General features: G+C 35.0%; 1 protein-coding gene across 1 annotated transcript in view; it reads left to right on the plus strand.

Moving 5' to 3' along the window:
* The window catches only part of DACH2 (dachshund family transcription factor 2), a gene marked incomplete at both ends in the record, with an annotated part of 629,522 nt that overhangs the window by 445,570 nt on the left and 165,900 nt on the right, over positions 1 to 18,052 (plus strand). Inside the window, one exon of the mRNA XM_082864247.1 lies at positions 16,267 to 16,425. Within this exon, the coding sequence (XP_082720373.1) occupies positions 16,267 to 16,425 (159 nt within the window). The remainder of the gene's footprint in view (positions 1 to 16,266; positions 16,426 to 18,052) is intronic.

Here is an 18,052-nt window from a genome sequence, read left to right on the forward strand (position 1 = left end):
CAAAGAAATGCTATTATTTTTCCACTCTTCTTTTCTTTTCATGCATCCAGCTGGCCTTTTTCCTCTTGATGCTTTGCAGCCTCACCCACATTTTCAAAAGACAGAGAAAACACTACCCAGAGTTAGACCATATGATTTATGATTTTCAAGACTTGTTTTTAAAAGAGGGACCTGAATACAAAAGCTTTCCTGCCTTCTTGTGATTGAGAGGTTTTCTTTTTTTTAAAATAAATTTATAAATTTATTTATTTATGGCTGCATTGGGTCTTCATTGCTGCATGTGGGCTTTCTCTAGTTGTGGCGAGTGGGGGCTCCTCTTCTTTGTGGTGCACGGGCTTCTCATTGTGGTGTCTTCTCTTGTTGTGGAGCATGGGCTCTAGGCATGCAGGCTTCTGTAGTTATGGCACGTGGGCTCAGTAGTTGTGGCTCACAGGCTCTAGGGCACAGGCTCAGTAGTTGTGGCACATGGGCTTTGTTGCTTCATGACATGTGGGATCTTCCCGGACTGGGGATCAAACCTCTGTCCCCTGCATTGGCAGGTGGATTCTTAACCACTGTGCCACCAGGGAAGTCCCAAGAAGTTTTCTTTAAAGGCCTTCCCACTTCACCACTCATGGGTCTGCTCACTACAGATCTTGGCCTAGTCTAGTAAGCCTTTTTATTTTTTAAAAATTTTATTGGAGTACAGTTGATTTACATTTTTGTGTTAGTTTCAGGTGTACAGCGTAGTGATTCAGTTATACATATACATATATTCATTCTTTTTCAGATTATTTTCCCATATAGGTTATTACAGAATACTGAGTAGAGTTCCCAGTGCAATATCATAGGTCGTTGTTGGTTATCAGTTTTATACATAGTAGTGTGTATATGTTAATCCCAAGCTCCCAATTTATTCCTCCCCCTCCCAAGTTTCAGGAGGTGCATATGAAACAGGGTGCATATGCACAAACAATACTTCAATTAAAAGTATTTATAGGGCTTCCCTGGTGGCACAGTGGTTGAGAGTCCACCTGCCGATGCAGGGGACACGGGTTCGTGTCCCGGTCCGGGAAGATCCCACATGCCGTGGAGCGGCTGTGCCCGTGAGCCATGTCTGCTGAGCCTGTGTGTCCGGAGTCTGTGCTCCACAACGGGAGAGGCCACAACAGTGAGATACCCGCGCACCGCAAAAAAAAAAAAAAAAAAAAAAAAAAAAAAAAAAGTATTTATATCAATATGACTTGTATAAACAACGGTTGATGATAGTAGTTTAGTGTGTGCATTCTGGAGCCCGTTTTGGTTCAATTCCTTACTGACTATGTAAGCTTGGGAAAATACTAAATCTTTTTGAGCCCAAGTTTTCTCTATAAAATATGACTGATTATACTACTACTCTATAGGGTTGTTCTGAGGACTAGATGAATATTTTCTGGCACACAGTAAGTGTTCAATAAATGTGATTCCCACAGATATGAGATATGTATTGTTATGTTTTTCTAAGTCGTGCCTCATAACTATTAATTGTAGTTTTAATTTCTAACATAGTTATAAAGTTCGTTTATGAACTTTTTTTGATACCATCAGCAGTAATTCACAAGTCCCCTCATAATAAGTGTGAAAGATTCATTACATATATCCATAGGCATTAAAAACCTAGACCTAATAAACATTTTTTATAAAACCCATAATTGTTATGTATTGTTATGGTTACTTTGATTCTGTAATTATTCATTTCCTTTCTCCTACTCCATTTTCTTCTCCTTTCTTTTCCTTTTCCCTTTTAAAAAGCTGTGTTCTTCTATCATCTCTTTTTTTTCATCTAAAATAGATTTTTTAATATTCACTCTAATGTCTCTACTTAACAAAATATATGTTTTTCCCTTTGTATTGTTATCCTAGGCTCTGCCTTGTATTTCAATTTATTCCATTTTGCCAAGTTTTATAGCTTTCCGTGAATTTTGTTTTTTAGCTAAAAGCCCTATATCTGTTATCTTGTTTCTCTAGTGTAGATTTTGCCTTTAAGTAAAATGATTTTTTTTTTCCTGGTGAAATTCTCCTTTCCCCTGGATCTTGTACTTTTACATTGTTTGCCTGCTTACTTTCTCTGTTATATTTTATTATATTTTGCATTCATTTTAGAGTGACAATAAAACAATTTTAAAAGGTTATAATCTATTTTTTTCTACCAACAGTCTCATTTTAGTGCTTATTTCCTCTTTTTAAATATGTTGCTCTTTCTTATGGTTCTTCTTTCAGGAAATCCTAGTATTAATACCCACTGTCTGCCATCCAAACTCAGTCTCCTCTGTACAGAAAGAAAAAACAATCTCCTTCTGCTTTCCCAAGACCAAAATATATGTACTTGTTTAGATCTTACTCAACCTCAACACGCTAAGCTGTTTTGTGAATAACTTTCTGAAATGCCCACTATTTTCAGTATCTCTTTTTGTATCTGCTTCTGAGAAAAAGTCTGATTTTGCTAATAGGATGTTATTTAAGAAAAAGTTTGGAGTATACATTTAAATATTCAAAGGTATTTTATTGTATAATTATCAATAGATTCCTTTACCTACCTTGTGAAAGGCATATATTTTAAGTATGACTGACTGATGGACAGATTGGGATTGCTGAATTAATGGGCACATTTCAAATCCTTGGCAAGGCTTGGTGGTAATTACATCTGCTGAACTACTTGATATGTTGTTGGAAGTAGCTAAGTAAGTCATATCTGGAGTTTTTGATTTTCAGTGCTATAACATACCTGATTTTACAGATCATTTTAAGGACAATATGTTAAAATGCATATGGCCATGGATATAAATGCACTACCCACAAAAATAATGAAATTTTACCTTTGTGGATTATTCTCTTAATCTTTGGGGTCCCTGGTGCTCTTCCTCATATTGGTAGTATTGTTAAAAAGATATTTACCCTACAGACAACTTAATGATATTAATAACTAAAAACATTTTGCTTTGTCTTTTATATTCTAAAATAATTTAAATTATAATTGCTCACACTTATTTCATGCTTATTATGTCCAGATAGTATGCTGTTATACATGTTCTATCTCATTTAATCCTTACAACAACCATAAAGTGGGTAGATAATATTGTCTCTATATTAGATATCAAAAACCATAGCTATTAATTGGAGGAGGCTAGATTCAACCCTTGGTCTGTCTGATGCTCTTTCTACTATGCTATTCTAGTTTGGGGAGGATATAGTCCTTCCTTCTCTTTTTTGCAACTGTCTCTATCTGCCACTATTTTTCTTAGACCTTTACCAGTTGACAACTGCCAGTCAAGTAAGATCATTCTAACCTCACCACTCCAAGGCATAAAAATCCCCACAAGCAAAATTACTGTATGAGTAATAATTAACTCTCCTCATCTGCTCCAAAAGATCATAACAACTTCACTTCAGTTTCCTGGGCAAAATTAATTCTATTATGTAGAGACTACTTTATGGTTCCCCCAAATAATTTTTGTTACTGGTAAGGATTACTCTGCAGGAAAGTAGAATTACTTGTAGGGATAATATTAATATACATGTATTATACATGCTACTCATATGTATACATATGATAATTATGTATATCATATTTGATGGGGGTTAAAAACTAGAAAAGGTGAATTCATCTGCCTCATTCCATGTAGCCAGTCTTGTCTTTTGCTTTTTTAGGTCTAACTCATTAGCTTTAAAAGTATGGTTTATTTGGTTAAGTTAACAGTGTAATAGAAGCAGTAAATGGCAGTGTAAATGGCAGGTTTGTAGGTCATAGCTCTAGTGTGTAATAAAATGAAAAATGAGGGTTGTAAAAATTGAACATTGTGAATACATATTTTGAGAGGATTTCTGATAGATTTTGAAAAGAAATTTAAGTTTGTGCTCCCTTTTTTAAGTTTTTTCAAATTAAGACAGCTTTCTGAAAACTTTTGTTCATGTACCCCATCAGATAAATAATGAGCATGTTCTTTTAGTATGCATAAGTTGTATTATAAGCTTTATACATGTACTAACATATGTACACAAGGTAGAAATTAAATGTTTAGACTAAGATTAAGAAACAAGATTTCAACTAAAGCATTTTATTTTTCAGTGATATAAAAACTTTAAAATATATTATTAATAGCAATAGAACAATACAACTAATATGTCCTATCTGATGACCCTGACAATATTTTACCTCATAATGAAGGTGACAAAAATTTCCTACCAAAAGGAAATTTATCAGCTCTGCTATTCTATTGTTCTTCTCCTGTGCTTCCATTATCTTCAATCTGTGCTTGTGTTGTCCATTAAGTAAGACATAGTTTAGTTAAAAATAACTAAGGTAGGTCATTAATTCACTCAATTGGGCATACGTAGATCACATCACAATGAGGTAAGAGTAAGTGTAACACCAGAGATGCCAATCGTCAACCACTTACTCTGCTTCAAACTCCCACTTTTCCTTTGAGATACCTCTAGCACTTGACTGGTGAGGGCATCAGTGATGATCCATATCTTAAATATTAACAAAACATAATGTTGTACTTCCTTTTCAGTTAAAGTAGAAGAAAAAAATTGAACATCTTGCTTTATCTTCATCTTTTGTACTCCCTAGGGTATGCATACCTCACTTTAGGGACCTCCAGTTTAAAATATATTTCACAAAAGAATATGTCACAATTTATGAATTCCAGGACTTATATCTTTATAATAAATTCTTAGCATTTTTCTCAGCAGTAGATATTCAGTATTTCAGAAATATGACAGAAAAAGGGAAAAGATAGATACTGGTATTATATGATTATTTATTGCAAAGTGATGATAATATGGCTGTCATTTAGACAGACCTCATGCTGTTAAGGGTGACAGAGAAAACTCAAATTCAGATAAGAATGTACTGTCAATGGTTTGAAATTGTATGTTTTGGAGAATCTTTCAACTTTTACTACTTACAGTAGCAAGAAATGAATCCAAATTTCAAAAATATTGTCACGTCACATACAAAAATGTTCTGTACTAGCCACAGCACACAGTTTATATGAAATTGAAGGATTTTTAAATTTGTTCCAAGAAACACAAAGTTATACCAGATAAATACAGGACAACTTAAAAATCTGTGGGGTTCACAGGAGAGTATCAATAATTAAGATAAGTTTATCATTTAGAATTAAAAAATAATAGCAGACAAAACCCCATTTTCTTCCTGTCTTCAGCAAAATTCCTTTTAACCAGAGTCTTTTTCAAGTTATACAGACTAACAGTTTGCAAGAGTTTCTGCGACCCTGTCATCACACTCAGCGGGTCGTACAGGTGAGCACTGTGACTTCATTACATGTGACTTAATTCCCTATATATCTGAATTAATCTTTGAAACTCAATAATGTGATGTTCAGGTTTTAGCTACCGTGCTCTAAAGTGGCACACAGGGAATATATACATCTTGTAGCATTTTAATTTAGAAACAAATGTACTGGGACTTTGCTTGAGTTTTACATTTACTTACTGAAACATGTCAGCCTAATTCTTAGAATGATGTATGAGTCAGGGGCAATTTATTTGTGTAAGCCTGAAATGACTACTTAATTTTTAATTATTAAATATACTTTTAAGCAATAATTTTCCATTAATTCCAGATATAAACTTTTGGGCTTGACTTCATATCCTTTAGGGTGGTGATGATGATAATGATAAAAATGTAAAGTTGTTTTATTTTCCTAATTAGAGTGATGCTGATACATTGATACAACAGCTATAGAGCATGCCTGTCCATACTCACTCTTCTGTACTAGTGTTCATTGTATGTAAACTTGGTGGTCATGGAACCAAGGTATTCCTTTCTTGCTTTCCGGATACTGCTTTGCTGTTTTCCCTCTACTTTTCTAATTATCCTTCCTGAAACTCCACCTTCTTTATTTTGGTTTTTGATAGCTTATTTTGGCAGCAGTGACAAGGGTCACTTGGAGAAGAAGATCCAAAAGGATCTTCAAGTAGGAAAGTCAGTTAAGAGACTCTTGAGATAAGTGATAGAGTAGCGAGGGTCCAAATGAAGGTGGTGGCAGTGGGAATGGAAATGAAACAAATGCAAGGTCAATTCCAGAGACTCAGTCACTTTAGCAGGGATTGAAGAGATAGAGAGATGTCAATGATACTTATTAGATAGAGATCTTTGAGGACAAGGGCTCTGTTATCTCTGTTTTCTCAGTGCCTGCGAATGGCACCTGACACATATTGGGAACTCAAAACGTTCCAGTTAAAACAATTAAATTATGCAACTACCAGATATAGAGAGTAAAGAGACTAGATTTTTTTCATTGAATAAGGGTCAATTTAGTATTGGATATAAATATTGAATAAATTGGATACTGAAGATGCTGTAGATACCTCTGTGTATTAAGTTGTTTTACACAAACAAACTGCTGACTCCTTATACTCTAGAACAGCACTATCTAATATAACTTTCTACAGTGAAGGAAATGATCAATATCTGTACCTCCCAATATGGTAGTCTCTAGCCATATGTAGCTTTTGAACACTTGAAACATGTTTAGTGCAACTGAGGAGCTGAATTTTTAATCTTATTCCATTTTACCATATTAAAATTAAAATTTAAACAACCACATGTGAAGACTGGCTACTATATTGGAGAGTGTAGCCCTAGAGATCCATCAACAAACTGCCATTTTTACCTCTGAGGAAACTTGAAACTCCTAGCCTATAGCCTTAGGATGTGGTTGTTCCTATAGGCAACATTTCAAATCAAATAGAAGACAAGCTTGTTTAGAGACCTCTTCAACATTTTTGAATGGATACTTGTTATCTATTTTCTATAAATATCAGTTGAAACTCCAGAGACAGTGCATATTTTACATTACCTATCTGGACCAATCTAGAAAGCTGCAAAATGTTCACTTTTGTGAATGCATATAAGAAAACCAAATAAAAGCATAATAACAAAGTATGTAGATTGTAGCAGATCTGCACACATACTCCTAGCTTTCCATTCATATATTGCCACTTTTTTAAAATTGAGGAATAATTGACGTGTAACATTATATTAGTTTCAGGTGTACAGCATAATGATTTGTATACACTGCTAAATGATCACCACAATAAGTCTAGTTACCATCCATCACTATTCAAAGTTAAAAAATTTATTTCTTTGTGATGAGAACTTTTACTCTCTTAACAACTTTCAAATATGCCATAAAATATTATTAACTGTAGTCACCATGCTGTACATCACATCCTCATGACTAATTTATTTTATAACTGGAAATTTGTACATCTTGAACCCCTTTGTCCATTTTGCCTGCCCCGCCCACCCCCCATCTTGTCTGGCAACCACCAATATGTTCTCTGTATATATGACTTTTGCTTTGTTTTATTTTGTTGTTCGTTTTTTTTTTTGCTGTTGTTGTTGCCTTTTAGATTCCATATATAAGTGAAATTATATGGTATTTATCTCCTTCTGCATGACATAATACTATCTAGATCCATCCATGTTGTCACAGATGGCAAGACTTCATTCTTTTTTCTGTCTAATCTTCCATTGTATTTGTATACCAATCTTCTTTGTCCATTAATCTATCAATGGACACTAAGATTGTTTCCATATCTTGGCTATTGTAAATAACGCTGCAATGAACAAAGAGGCACATATATCTTTTCAAATTATCTTTTCAAATTATCTTTTCAAAATTTCAAAAGAAATTTTGTTCTCTTCAGATAAATACCCAGAAGAGGAATTGCTGAATCATATGGTAGTTCTATTTTTAATTTTTTGAGGAACATCCATACTGTTATCCATACTGGCTGGACCAATTTACATTCCTACCAACAGGACATGACAGTTGCCTTTTCTCTACATCCTTGCCAACATTTGTTATTTGATGTCTTTTTAAGAACAGCTTTTCTGACAGGTTTGAGGTGATATCTCATTGTGGTTGTGATTTGCATTTCCCTGATAAACAGTGAAGTTGAGCATCTTTTCATGTGCCTATTGGTCATCTGTATATCTTCTTTGGAAAAATGTCTATTCCTGTCCTCTGGCCATTTCTTAATCCAGTTTTTTGTTTCTTTGAGGTTGAGTTTTATGAGTTCTTTGTATTTTTGGATATTAAATACTTATATATGATTTGCAATTTTTTTCCATTCAGTAGGTTGCTTTTTCATTTTTTGATGTTTTGTTTGCTGTGCAGAAGCTTTTTAGTTTGATAAGGTTCCACTTGTTTATTTTTGCTTTTGTTGCCTTTGCTTTTGGGGTCAGATCCAAATAATCATTTCCAAGACAAATGTCAAAGTGTTACTGCCTATGTTTCCTCCTAGAAGTTTTATGGTTTCAGGTTTCATATTCATGTCTTTAATCCATCTTGAGTTAATTTGTGTGTAAACTGTAAGATGGTAGTCTAGTTTTATTCTTTTGAATATGGCTGTCCAGTTTTCTCAGCTCTATTTATTGAAGAGACTGTCCTTTCCCCATTGTGTATTCATACCTCTTTTGTCATACATTAATTGACCATGTGCATGGGATTATTTCTACACTCTTGATTCTGTTCCATTCATCTATGTGTCTGCTTTTATGCCAATACCATATTTTTTGATTATTGTAGCTTTGTAATATAGTTTGAAATCAGGGAGCATGATGCCCCCAACTTTGTTCTTCTTTCTCAAGATTGCTTCAGCTATTCAGGGTCTTTTTTGTATCTATAGAAATTTTAGGATCTTTTTGTTCTATTTCTGTGAAAAAAGTCATTGATTTTGAGAGGGAATGCATTGCATCTGTAAATTGCTTTGAGTAATATTGATATTTTAACAGTATGAATTCTTCCAATCCATAAGCACAGAATATCTTTCCATTTATTTGTGTCTTCTTCAATTTCTTTCATCAGTGTATTATAGTTTTCAGTGTATAGGTCTTCCATTTCCTTGGTCAAATTCACTTCTAGCCATATTATTCTTTTTCATGCACTAGTAAATAGAATTGTTTTCTCTGCAACCCAAGAAGAGAGGCCTTGGAAGAAACCAAATCTGTTGACACCTTGATCTTGGACTTCTAGCCTCCAGAACTGTGAGAAAATTAATTTTTGTTGTTTAATCTACACACTCCATGGTGTCTTAGTTCATTTTGTCTGCTATTGCAGAAATTCCATAGATGGGTGGCTTATAAACAACAGGGAATTTATTTCTCACAGTTCTGGAAGCTGGAAGACCAAGATCAAGATGATGGTTGATTTAGTATCTGGTGAGGACCCACTTCTTGGTTCACAGACAACCATATTTTTGCTGTGTCCTTACATGGTATAAGGGAGCTCAGAATGTGCCCTTCACATAGTGGTAGAAAAAGGTTGACTCTAGATTACATTGGTAAAAACAATTTTTTAGCTTTAAGTGCAGCTTTAAGTGCAGTAGATGTTATTACAGATTGGCACAAGGGCATAGGGAAATGTAAAGTTTGGGTCTTCCAAAGCCTCCATACTGAGTCATAAGTCAATTTGTATAGACTTTAAAATGGTAAGTAGTTTAGGTCAAAAGACAAAAATGTGTCCAGAGCTTCCTATGCAAATATCAAGGATGTCCCATACTCCTTTGTCACTCACTTCATATATAGTTGCCTTAAGAATGCAGGATAATTTCATGTATTTATACTTAGTGAAGATGGGCACAGCTGGTAACCAGCTTCCTTGTATCATTTTTAAACCAGTAGTTAAAAAGATGAGAATTGTTGGAAAAAGTTCGTCTAAAGTTCTCATAAAAGCAGACAAAAAAACACCTGGAATCCTTTAATGCAGTTTAAAAATCATTTATATTCAAGTTATTTGGAATATGTAATATATAAAACATTAGACAATATCTAATGTACCATTTGTTATTGAAAATTGACTAAAGGATTTTCAATTTATAAAATAAATATTGACATAATCTCAGCTCTAGTATTGTTTCATGCTGTTGCTGCTGTGATGGTGCAATACCATGTTAATATCAATGGTATAATTTAGTGTCTTCTAAATGTATCTTTATTTGTCAATGTGTTGCTCATCATTTTACAAATTACAGTTCTGTAATGGTGAGATAATTCATATCTTAGACATAGTGCTAAAATGATGAAGTGTTTCTGTTGTTGCTCAGCAATTGATCTTCCAAAATTTTGCATTTTCTGGTATTAATCATTTTTATGGGCCCAATGTTACTATAAAGAATTCTCAGTGTTGCAATGTGGTTACTTTCATCATTTATTAAGATACTCCCCTCATCCCCCTCCGTCATTCTTTTTCATTACAGCATAACAACGTCATATTGATTTTAATTGGAATTTCAAATTTGTGAATGCTAAATTATGTCAATGCACCAACCATAAAATACCTCCCTGCTCTTAAGCAGTGACTAAACAACAGCAAACATCTGGATGAAAAGAAAGAACAACTGGTGTAATCATAAGAGTGTTGCATGACATAGGAGCACCTCAATACATAAGGCAAATACTAACAGCCATAAAAGGGGAAATCGACAGTAACACATTCATACTAGGGGACTTAAACACACCACTTTCACCCATGGACAGATCATCCAAAATGAAAATAAATAAGGAAAAACAAGCTTTAAATGATACATTAAACAAGATGGACTTAATTGATATTTATAGGACACTCCATCCAAAAACAACAGAATACACATTTTTCTCAAGTGCTCATGGAACATTCTCCAGGATAGATCATATCTTGGGTAACAAATCAAGCCTTGGTAAATTTAAGAAAATTGAAATTGTATCAAGTATCTTTTCTTACCACAACGCCATGAGACTAGATATCAATTACAGGAAAAGATCTGTAAAAAATACAAACACATGGAGGCTAAACAATACACTACTTAATAATGAAGTGATCACTGAAGAAATCAAAGAGGAAATCAAAAAATACCTAGAAACAAATGACAATGGAGACACAACAACCCAAAACCTATGGGATGCAGCAAAAGCAGTTCTAAGGGGGAAGTTTATAGCAATACAAGCCCACCTTAAGAAGCAGGAAACATCTCGAATAAACAACCTAACTTTGCACCTCAAGCAATTAGAGAAAGAAAAACAAAAAAAACCCAAAGCTAGCAGAAGGAAAGAAATCATAAAAATCAGATCAGAAATAAATGAAAAAGAAATGAAGGAAACAATAGCAAAGATCAATAAAACTAAAAGCTGGTTCTTTGAGAAGATAAACAAAATTGATAAACCACTAGCCAGACTCATCAAGAAAAAAAGGGAGAAGACTCAAATCAATAGAATTAGAAATGAAAAAGGAGAGGTAACAACTGACACTGCAGAAATAAAAAAGATCATGAGAGATTACTACAAGCAACTCTATGCCAATAAAATGGACAATCTGGAAGAAATGGACAAATTCTTAGAAATGCACAACCTACCAAGACTGAATCAGGAAGAAATAGAAAATATGAGTAGACAAATCACAAGCAGTGAAATTGAAACTGTGATTAAAAACCTTCCAACAAACAAAAGCCCAGGACCAGATGGCTTCACAGGCGAATTCTATCAAACATTTAGAGAAGAGCTAACACCTATCCTTCTCAAACTCTTCCAAAATATAGCAGAGGGAGGAACACTCCCAAACTCCTTCTATGAGGTCACCATCACCTTGATACCAAAACCAGACAAGGATGTCACAAAGAAAGAAAACTACAGGCCAATATCACTGATGAACATAAATGCAAAAATCCTCAACAAAATACTAGCAAACAGAATCCAACAGCACATTAAAAGGATCATACACCATGATCAAGTGGGGTTTATTCCAGGAATGCAAGGATTCTTCAATATATGCAAATCTATCAATGTGATAAACCATATTAAAAAATTGAAGGAGAAAAACCATATGATCATCTCAATAGATGCAGAGAAAGCTTTTGACAAAATTCAACACCCATTTATGATAAAAACCCTGCAGAAAGTAGGTATAGAGGGAACTTTCCTCAACATAATAAAGGCCATATATGACAAGCCCACAGCAAACATCATCCTCAATGGTGAAAAACTGAAAGCATTTCCACTAAGATCAGGAACAAGACAAGGTTGCCCACTCTCACCACTCTTATTCAACATAGTTTTGGAAGTTTTAGCCACAGCAATCAGAGAAGAAAAGAAAATAAAAGGAATCCAAATCAGAAAAGAAGTAAAGCTGTCACTGTTTGCAGATGACATGATCCTATACATAGAGAATCCTAAAGATGCTACCAGAAAACTACTAGAGCTAATCAATGAATTTGGTAAAGTGGCAGGATACAAAATTAATGCACAGAAATCTCTGGCATTCCTATATAGTAATGATGAAAAATCTGAAAGTGAAATCAAGAAAACACTCTCATTTAACATTGCAACAAAAAGAATAAATATATAGGAATAAAGCTACCTAAGGAGACAAAAGACCTGTAATCAGAAAATTATAAGACACTGTTGAAAGAAATTAAAGATGATACAAATAGATGGAGAGATATACCATGTTCTTGGATTGGAAGAATCAACATTGTGAAAATGACTCTACTATCCAAAGCAATCTATAGATTCAATGCAATCCCTATCAAACTACCACTGGCATTTTTCACAGAACTAGAACAAAAACTTTTGCAAATTGTATAGAAACACAAAAGACCCCGAATAGCCAAAGCAATCTTGAGAATGAAAAAAGGAACTGGAGGAATCAGGCTCCCTGACTTCAGACTATACTACAAAGCTACAGTTATCAAGACAGTATGGTACTGGCACAAAAACAGAAATATAGATCAATGGAACAGCATAGAAAGCCCAGAGATAAACTCACGCACATATGAACACCTTATCTTTGATAAAGGTGGCAGGAATGTACAGTGGAGAAAGGACAGCCTCTTCAATAAGTGGTGCTGGGAAAACTGGACAGGTACATGTAAAAGTATGAGATTAGATCACTCCCTAACACCATACACAAAAATAAGCTCAAAATGGATTAAAGACCTAAATGTAAGGCCAGAAACTATCAATCTCTTAGAGGAAAACATAAGCAGAACACTCCATGACATAAATCACAGCAAGATCCTTTCTGACCCACCTCCTAGAATAATGGAAATAAAAACAAAAATAAACAAATGGGACCTAATGAAACTTCAAAGCTTTTGCACAGCAAAGGAAACCATAAACAAGACCAAAAGACAACCCTCAGAATGGGAGAAAATATTTGCAAATGAAGCAACTGACAAAGGATTAATCTCCAAAATTTACAAGCAGCTCATGCATCTCAGTAACAAAACAGCAAACAACCCAATCCAAAAATGGGCAGAAAACCTAAATAGACATTTCTCCAAAGAAGATATACAGACTGCCAACAAACAGATGAAAGAATGCTCAACATCATTAATCATTAGAGAAATGCAAATCAAAACTACAATGAGATATCATCTCACACTAGTCAGAATGGCCATCATCAAAAAATCTAGAAACAATAAATGCTGGAGAGGGTGTGGAGAAAAGGGAACACTCTTGCACTGCTGGTGGGAATGTGAATTGGTTCAGCCACTATGGAGAACAGTATGGAGGTTCCTTAGAAAACTACAAATAGAACTACCATATGACCCAGCAATCCCACTACTGGGCATATACCCTGAGAAAACCGAAATTCAAAAAGTGACATGTACCAAAATGTTCATTGCAGCTCTATTTACATTAGCCCAGAGATGGAAACAACCTAAGTGCCCATCATCGGGTGAATGGATAAAGAAGATGTGGCACATATATACAATGGAATATTACTCAGCCATAAAAAGAAACGAAATTGAGCTATTTGTAATGAGGTGGATAGACCTAGAGTCTGTCATACAGAGTGAAGTAAGTCAGAAAGAAAAAGACAAATACCGTATGCTAACACATATATATGGAATTTAAGGGAAAAAAATGTCATGAAGAACCTAGGGGTAAGGCAGGAATAAAGATGCAGACCTCCTAGAGAACAGTCTTGAGGTTATGGGGAGGGGGAAGGGTGAGCTGTGACAGGGCGAGAGAGAGTCATAGACATATACACACTAACAAACGTAGTAAGGTAGATAGCTAGTGGGAAGCAGCCGCATGGCACAGGGATATTGGCTTGGTGCTTTGTGACAGTCTGGAGGGGTGGGATAGGGAGTGTGGGAGGGAGGGAGACACAAGAGGGAAGACATATGGGAACATATGTTTATGTATGACTGATTCACTTTGTTATAAAGCAGAAACTAACACACCATTGTAAGGCAATTATACCCCAATAAAGATGTTAAAAAAAAAAAGAGAGTGTTGCATGTTTTCAATAAACACACCAAACCTCAACATGATCAAGGGAATGATTTCTGGTCCATTAAGCCAATCTATCAATTCAACTAAATTGCCTATCTTTGAGCTTCCATGCATGTTAACTGAATGGCTTAAAGCAGAAACTGAACAATTAGCTGCTTATTTCTTCCCCGTTTGATTGGAAAATCTTTGTTTTTATAAGTATGACCAAGTACTCCTCGGCCTTTATATATGCTGATGGAAAATCTAGTGTTTCCTTGTCTGAAACTTGTCTAATTGGAAATTGGCCAAGTCTCCCACTTTTGGATTAGAAATTGACTTTGGCCACAAGACGACTTGAAAGTGTCCAGCAGAGGGGATTGATTCCCAGAAGTGGGATAAGAGCAGATGAATGGGTAAAAAGGTTAAAAAACCAAAGCAAACAAACAAATAAAAACCTCCCAGAGATTCTAGCAGTTTGCTTAAATAAATTTTAAATCCTCAGAGAGAACACCACTTTGCCTTGAAAATATTTCCCTAAAAAGTCTACAACTCTAAAAACTGATTTTGCAAATGTGATACTTGAAAGCAATAGTATAAACTAAGTAAATACTCTATTTTATAAATAAAAACATTCAACCTCTTTGACCCAGAAATCACACTCTAGGGAATTGATTGAGTCTAAGGAAATATTCAAATGAATGTTTTTATTACAGTAAATTTATAATAGTGAGAAATTTGAAACAAACGTATAATCCAATGTTTAATAAATTATAGTACATTAACTCAGTAGACTGCTATGTAGCCATTACACTTTGTAAATCTGATACCTGAAGCAACATGGCAGAGATGTTTATAATGTATAAATGAGTATCTATATGAACAAAGCCTAGGAGGGAACTCAAAGAAGTGAAAAAATTTACAATGTTGAATGTTAGGAATATGAGCACCTTGATTTCTTTCTACTTTTTTTCTTAAGCCAGTAAGTGCACATATTTTACAGAATGCCCAAGATCCCCAGACCTAAATCTCTCTACAAAACAGGGTCAATGTTTTGGCAATCAGATGGGATAGAGTCAGCCATGTGGAGATGCTAATGTCACAATTCCAGCATGGGAATAAGAACAGAACCACTGATCTCTGAATTAATGAAATACATCAAGTGAATAGATGGGGCTGCCCACACAACCATTTTGTTTTCTAAAGCAAGACTGTGTGCTACTGCAGTGATTGGAATTCAACCCCTACCCCTCTGTTTAAAGTATTCTTCTTAAAAAGATGCCTTGGAAATAATTTTGTGGCTGTTTCCTATATGCTTTTAAGCAATGGTTCTGCCCCACAGTATGCTAAGTGCCAGATGAAATAGCTATGCCACTGTAGATTATTATGATGATATAGTATAGTAGTCTGCATTTATGCATACTTTACTTCACTCTCTAGCATGGATGATCAAAGTAAAGCACAATTTCAAATTAAGAGCTGTGGTTTTATGTTTTATCCCTCTTATTTTGTATAAAAGCCTGCTGTGTATGAAGAGATTAAGTTTTTGAGGGCTGAATCTGAAAACAAAATAACTGATCATTTTGTATCTTACCACATATTTTTGCATGTCATCATGCTCTCATGAATGTGTTCTTTTTGAGTGAATAGCAACTGCTTTTCATTAAGATATAGCACACATATGTTAGAGGGTTGGAAGGAGAGGCAGTAGTGTTCAGTTAAAGGCCTTCAAAATATAAATGCTTTCAAAAGTTATTCATTATGCTTTCAGATTTTTTAGACTACCTGTAAGGCAAGTGAGCCTATATTATTAGTGAAAGCTGTTTAGTTTTCCCAGAGTCAGCTTAAATCCAAGGCTACTGAAAGTTTTTGAAACCATCATAAAAAATGAGTCACTTATGTTTAATAATAATTTTCTATATAGTAATATTAATAATTACAACCCTAAAAAGGGAGTTTAAAAATCCTTCTCATGGAAAGTTGTTAACTTGCAATCTGTTTATATGAATGTTTTTCAGGTGGAAGTGACTCTTCCTGGGATAAGGATAAGATGCAGTCTCCTCTTGCTGCTCCTGGACCCCAACATGGAATTGCTCATGCAGCCCTGGCTGGCCAGTCAGGCCTTGGAGGAGCTCCTACCCTCAATCCACTGCAGCAGAACCAGCTGCTGGCCAATAGTATGTATACTGTACTCACCAAATTTGGTGTGTAAGAAAAATACCACCCAAGACCCACTGGACAACTTGCAATACCAGGGATGGTTTATTTCTCTTTGATAAGGTTTAACAATTTGAAGTTAGGAAGGTAGATAAAGAGGAATTCATTTGAAAGGGTGAGGTTTTTAGAACAGAGATATATTGAGTGGCCGTATAGCAGAGTAGAGGTACACAGGAGGCTATGTAAGAGAGTAGTTAAGAATTCTGGCTATAGTCACATAAACTTGGGTTTGAATTCCACATCTTTTGAATTCTGTATCACTGTCTGGCTCTGGAGAAGTCAGATAACTTTTCCAAGTCTCAGTTTCCACAACTGAAAAATAGGAATAAAAGTACACCTAGGCATTAAGGTTATTGAGAAGGCTAAAAATAATTAAGGAAAAACTGTTAGCAGTGACTTGCATATAGTAAGTACTTATTACTCAGTAGTCAAACTACAGCTGAATTATACAAATTCAGGTTTAGATAATGTCTTTAGGAGCTTCAAAGACTCAGAAATCTTTCTGTAGGAAAGCAGGCCTTATATATATTGCTTAGCTAAAATCTTACTTTTCTTACAGACAGAAAATCTGGGAGAAGAATTCCATTATTCCTTTCTCTGAGACTTTCATCTCCCCACTAGAATTAAGGCAACAGAGGAATTCTGAGATATTTTAACATGATGTCCTAAATCTTAATGAAATTCATCAGTCATTAAGCATATAAAATAAGTTGTGGTTTCATCCTTTAAGGAGATTATAATCTAAAGGGTGAAATGTCTCATAAAAAATGTAATGTTAAGCAAAGACAAATAAAATGAATGTCAGAAAAGTTGTAAATATTATAAATCAAAACCAACTGATTAAGATAGACTTATGTCATAAAGAGGGGAAACCTAGAGGACTTCTTGTTTCTGGTCTGACATGTAAAGAGCTTATAAGTTGTCATTCTTGTGCTCACAACAAGAAAAAAGTGGACAGTCTGAAAATCAATAGCTCTTTTAAATCCATCAGAGATTGAGTACACGGGGTACAGTTAACCCCCAAACTGGATGGATTGGCAGATACAGAGAATCACAGATTATAGGGAGCAGAAGCCAGAGCTAGAGCCTGGTAGAAGTATTTAAAGAGTAATTGAGTTATTTCTGAAGATTCAGAGTGAATCTAGCTTGAGAGATAAAGACTCCTGGGGGCCTGCACTTAGGGGGTCCCTACAGTTTCATGAGTTTTACCTCCAGAACCCTATGAAGTTCTCAGGATGAAGACTTGAGAAAGTTGTCCTCATGCTTCTAGAAGAGGAGAGAAAAAATAACCATTTCAAAATATGTCCAGAATGTTCTGTCCTCCTTAACAGAGGCCCATCCTCAAAGGAAACTACTTTACCAGAGCTTAAACTATTTACTTTCACCACAGCCTGACTTGGGGGAAGGGATACAGTAAACTCCAGTACACTGTAGACATTGATGCGAGGGAATAGAGATACAAAACTCCAGCCCCTTTAGTTTTTCATGTGGGGAAAGAGAAATACTCAACTCTAGTCCCCTCTAGTCTTCCTGTCTCGCCTACGAGGGCAAAAAGGCAGAAAAGAACTTGCGAAAGTCACAGCCCAA

This window comes from Leucopleurus acutus (genome assembly GCF_964270905.1).
Source record: "Leucopleurus acutus genome assembly, chromosome: X".
Taxonomy (NCBI): domain Eukaryota; kingdom Metazoa; phylum Chordata; class Mammalia; order Artiodactyla; family Delphinidae; genus Leucopleurus; species Leucopleurus acutus.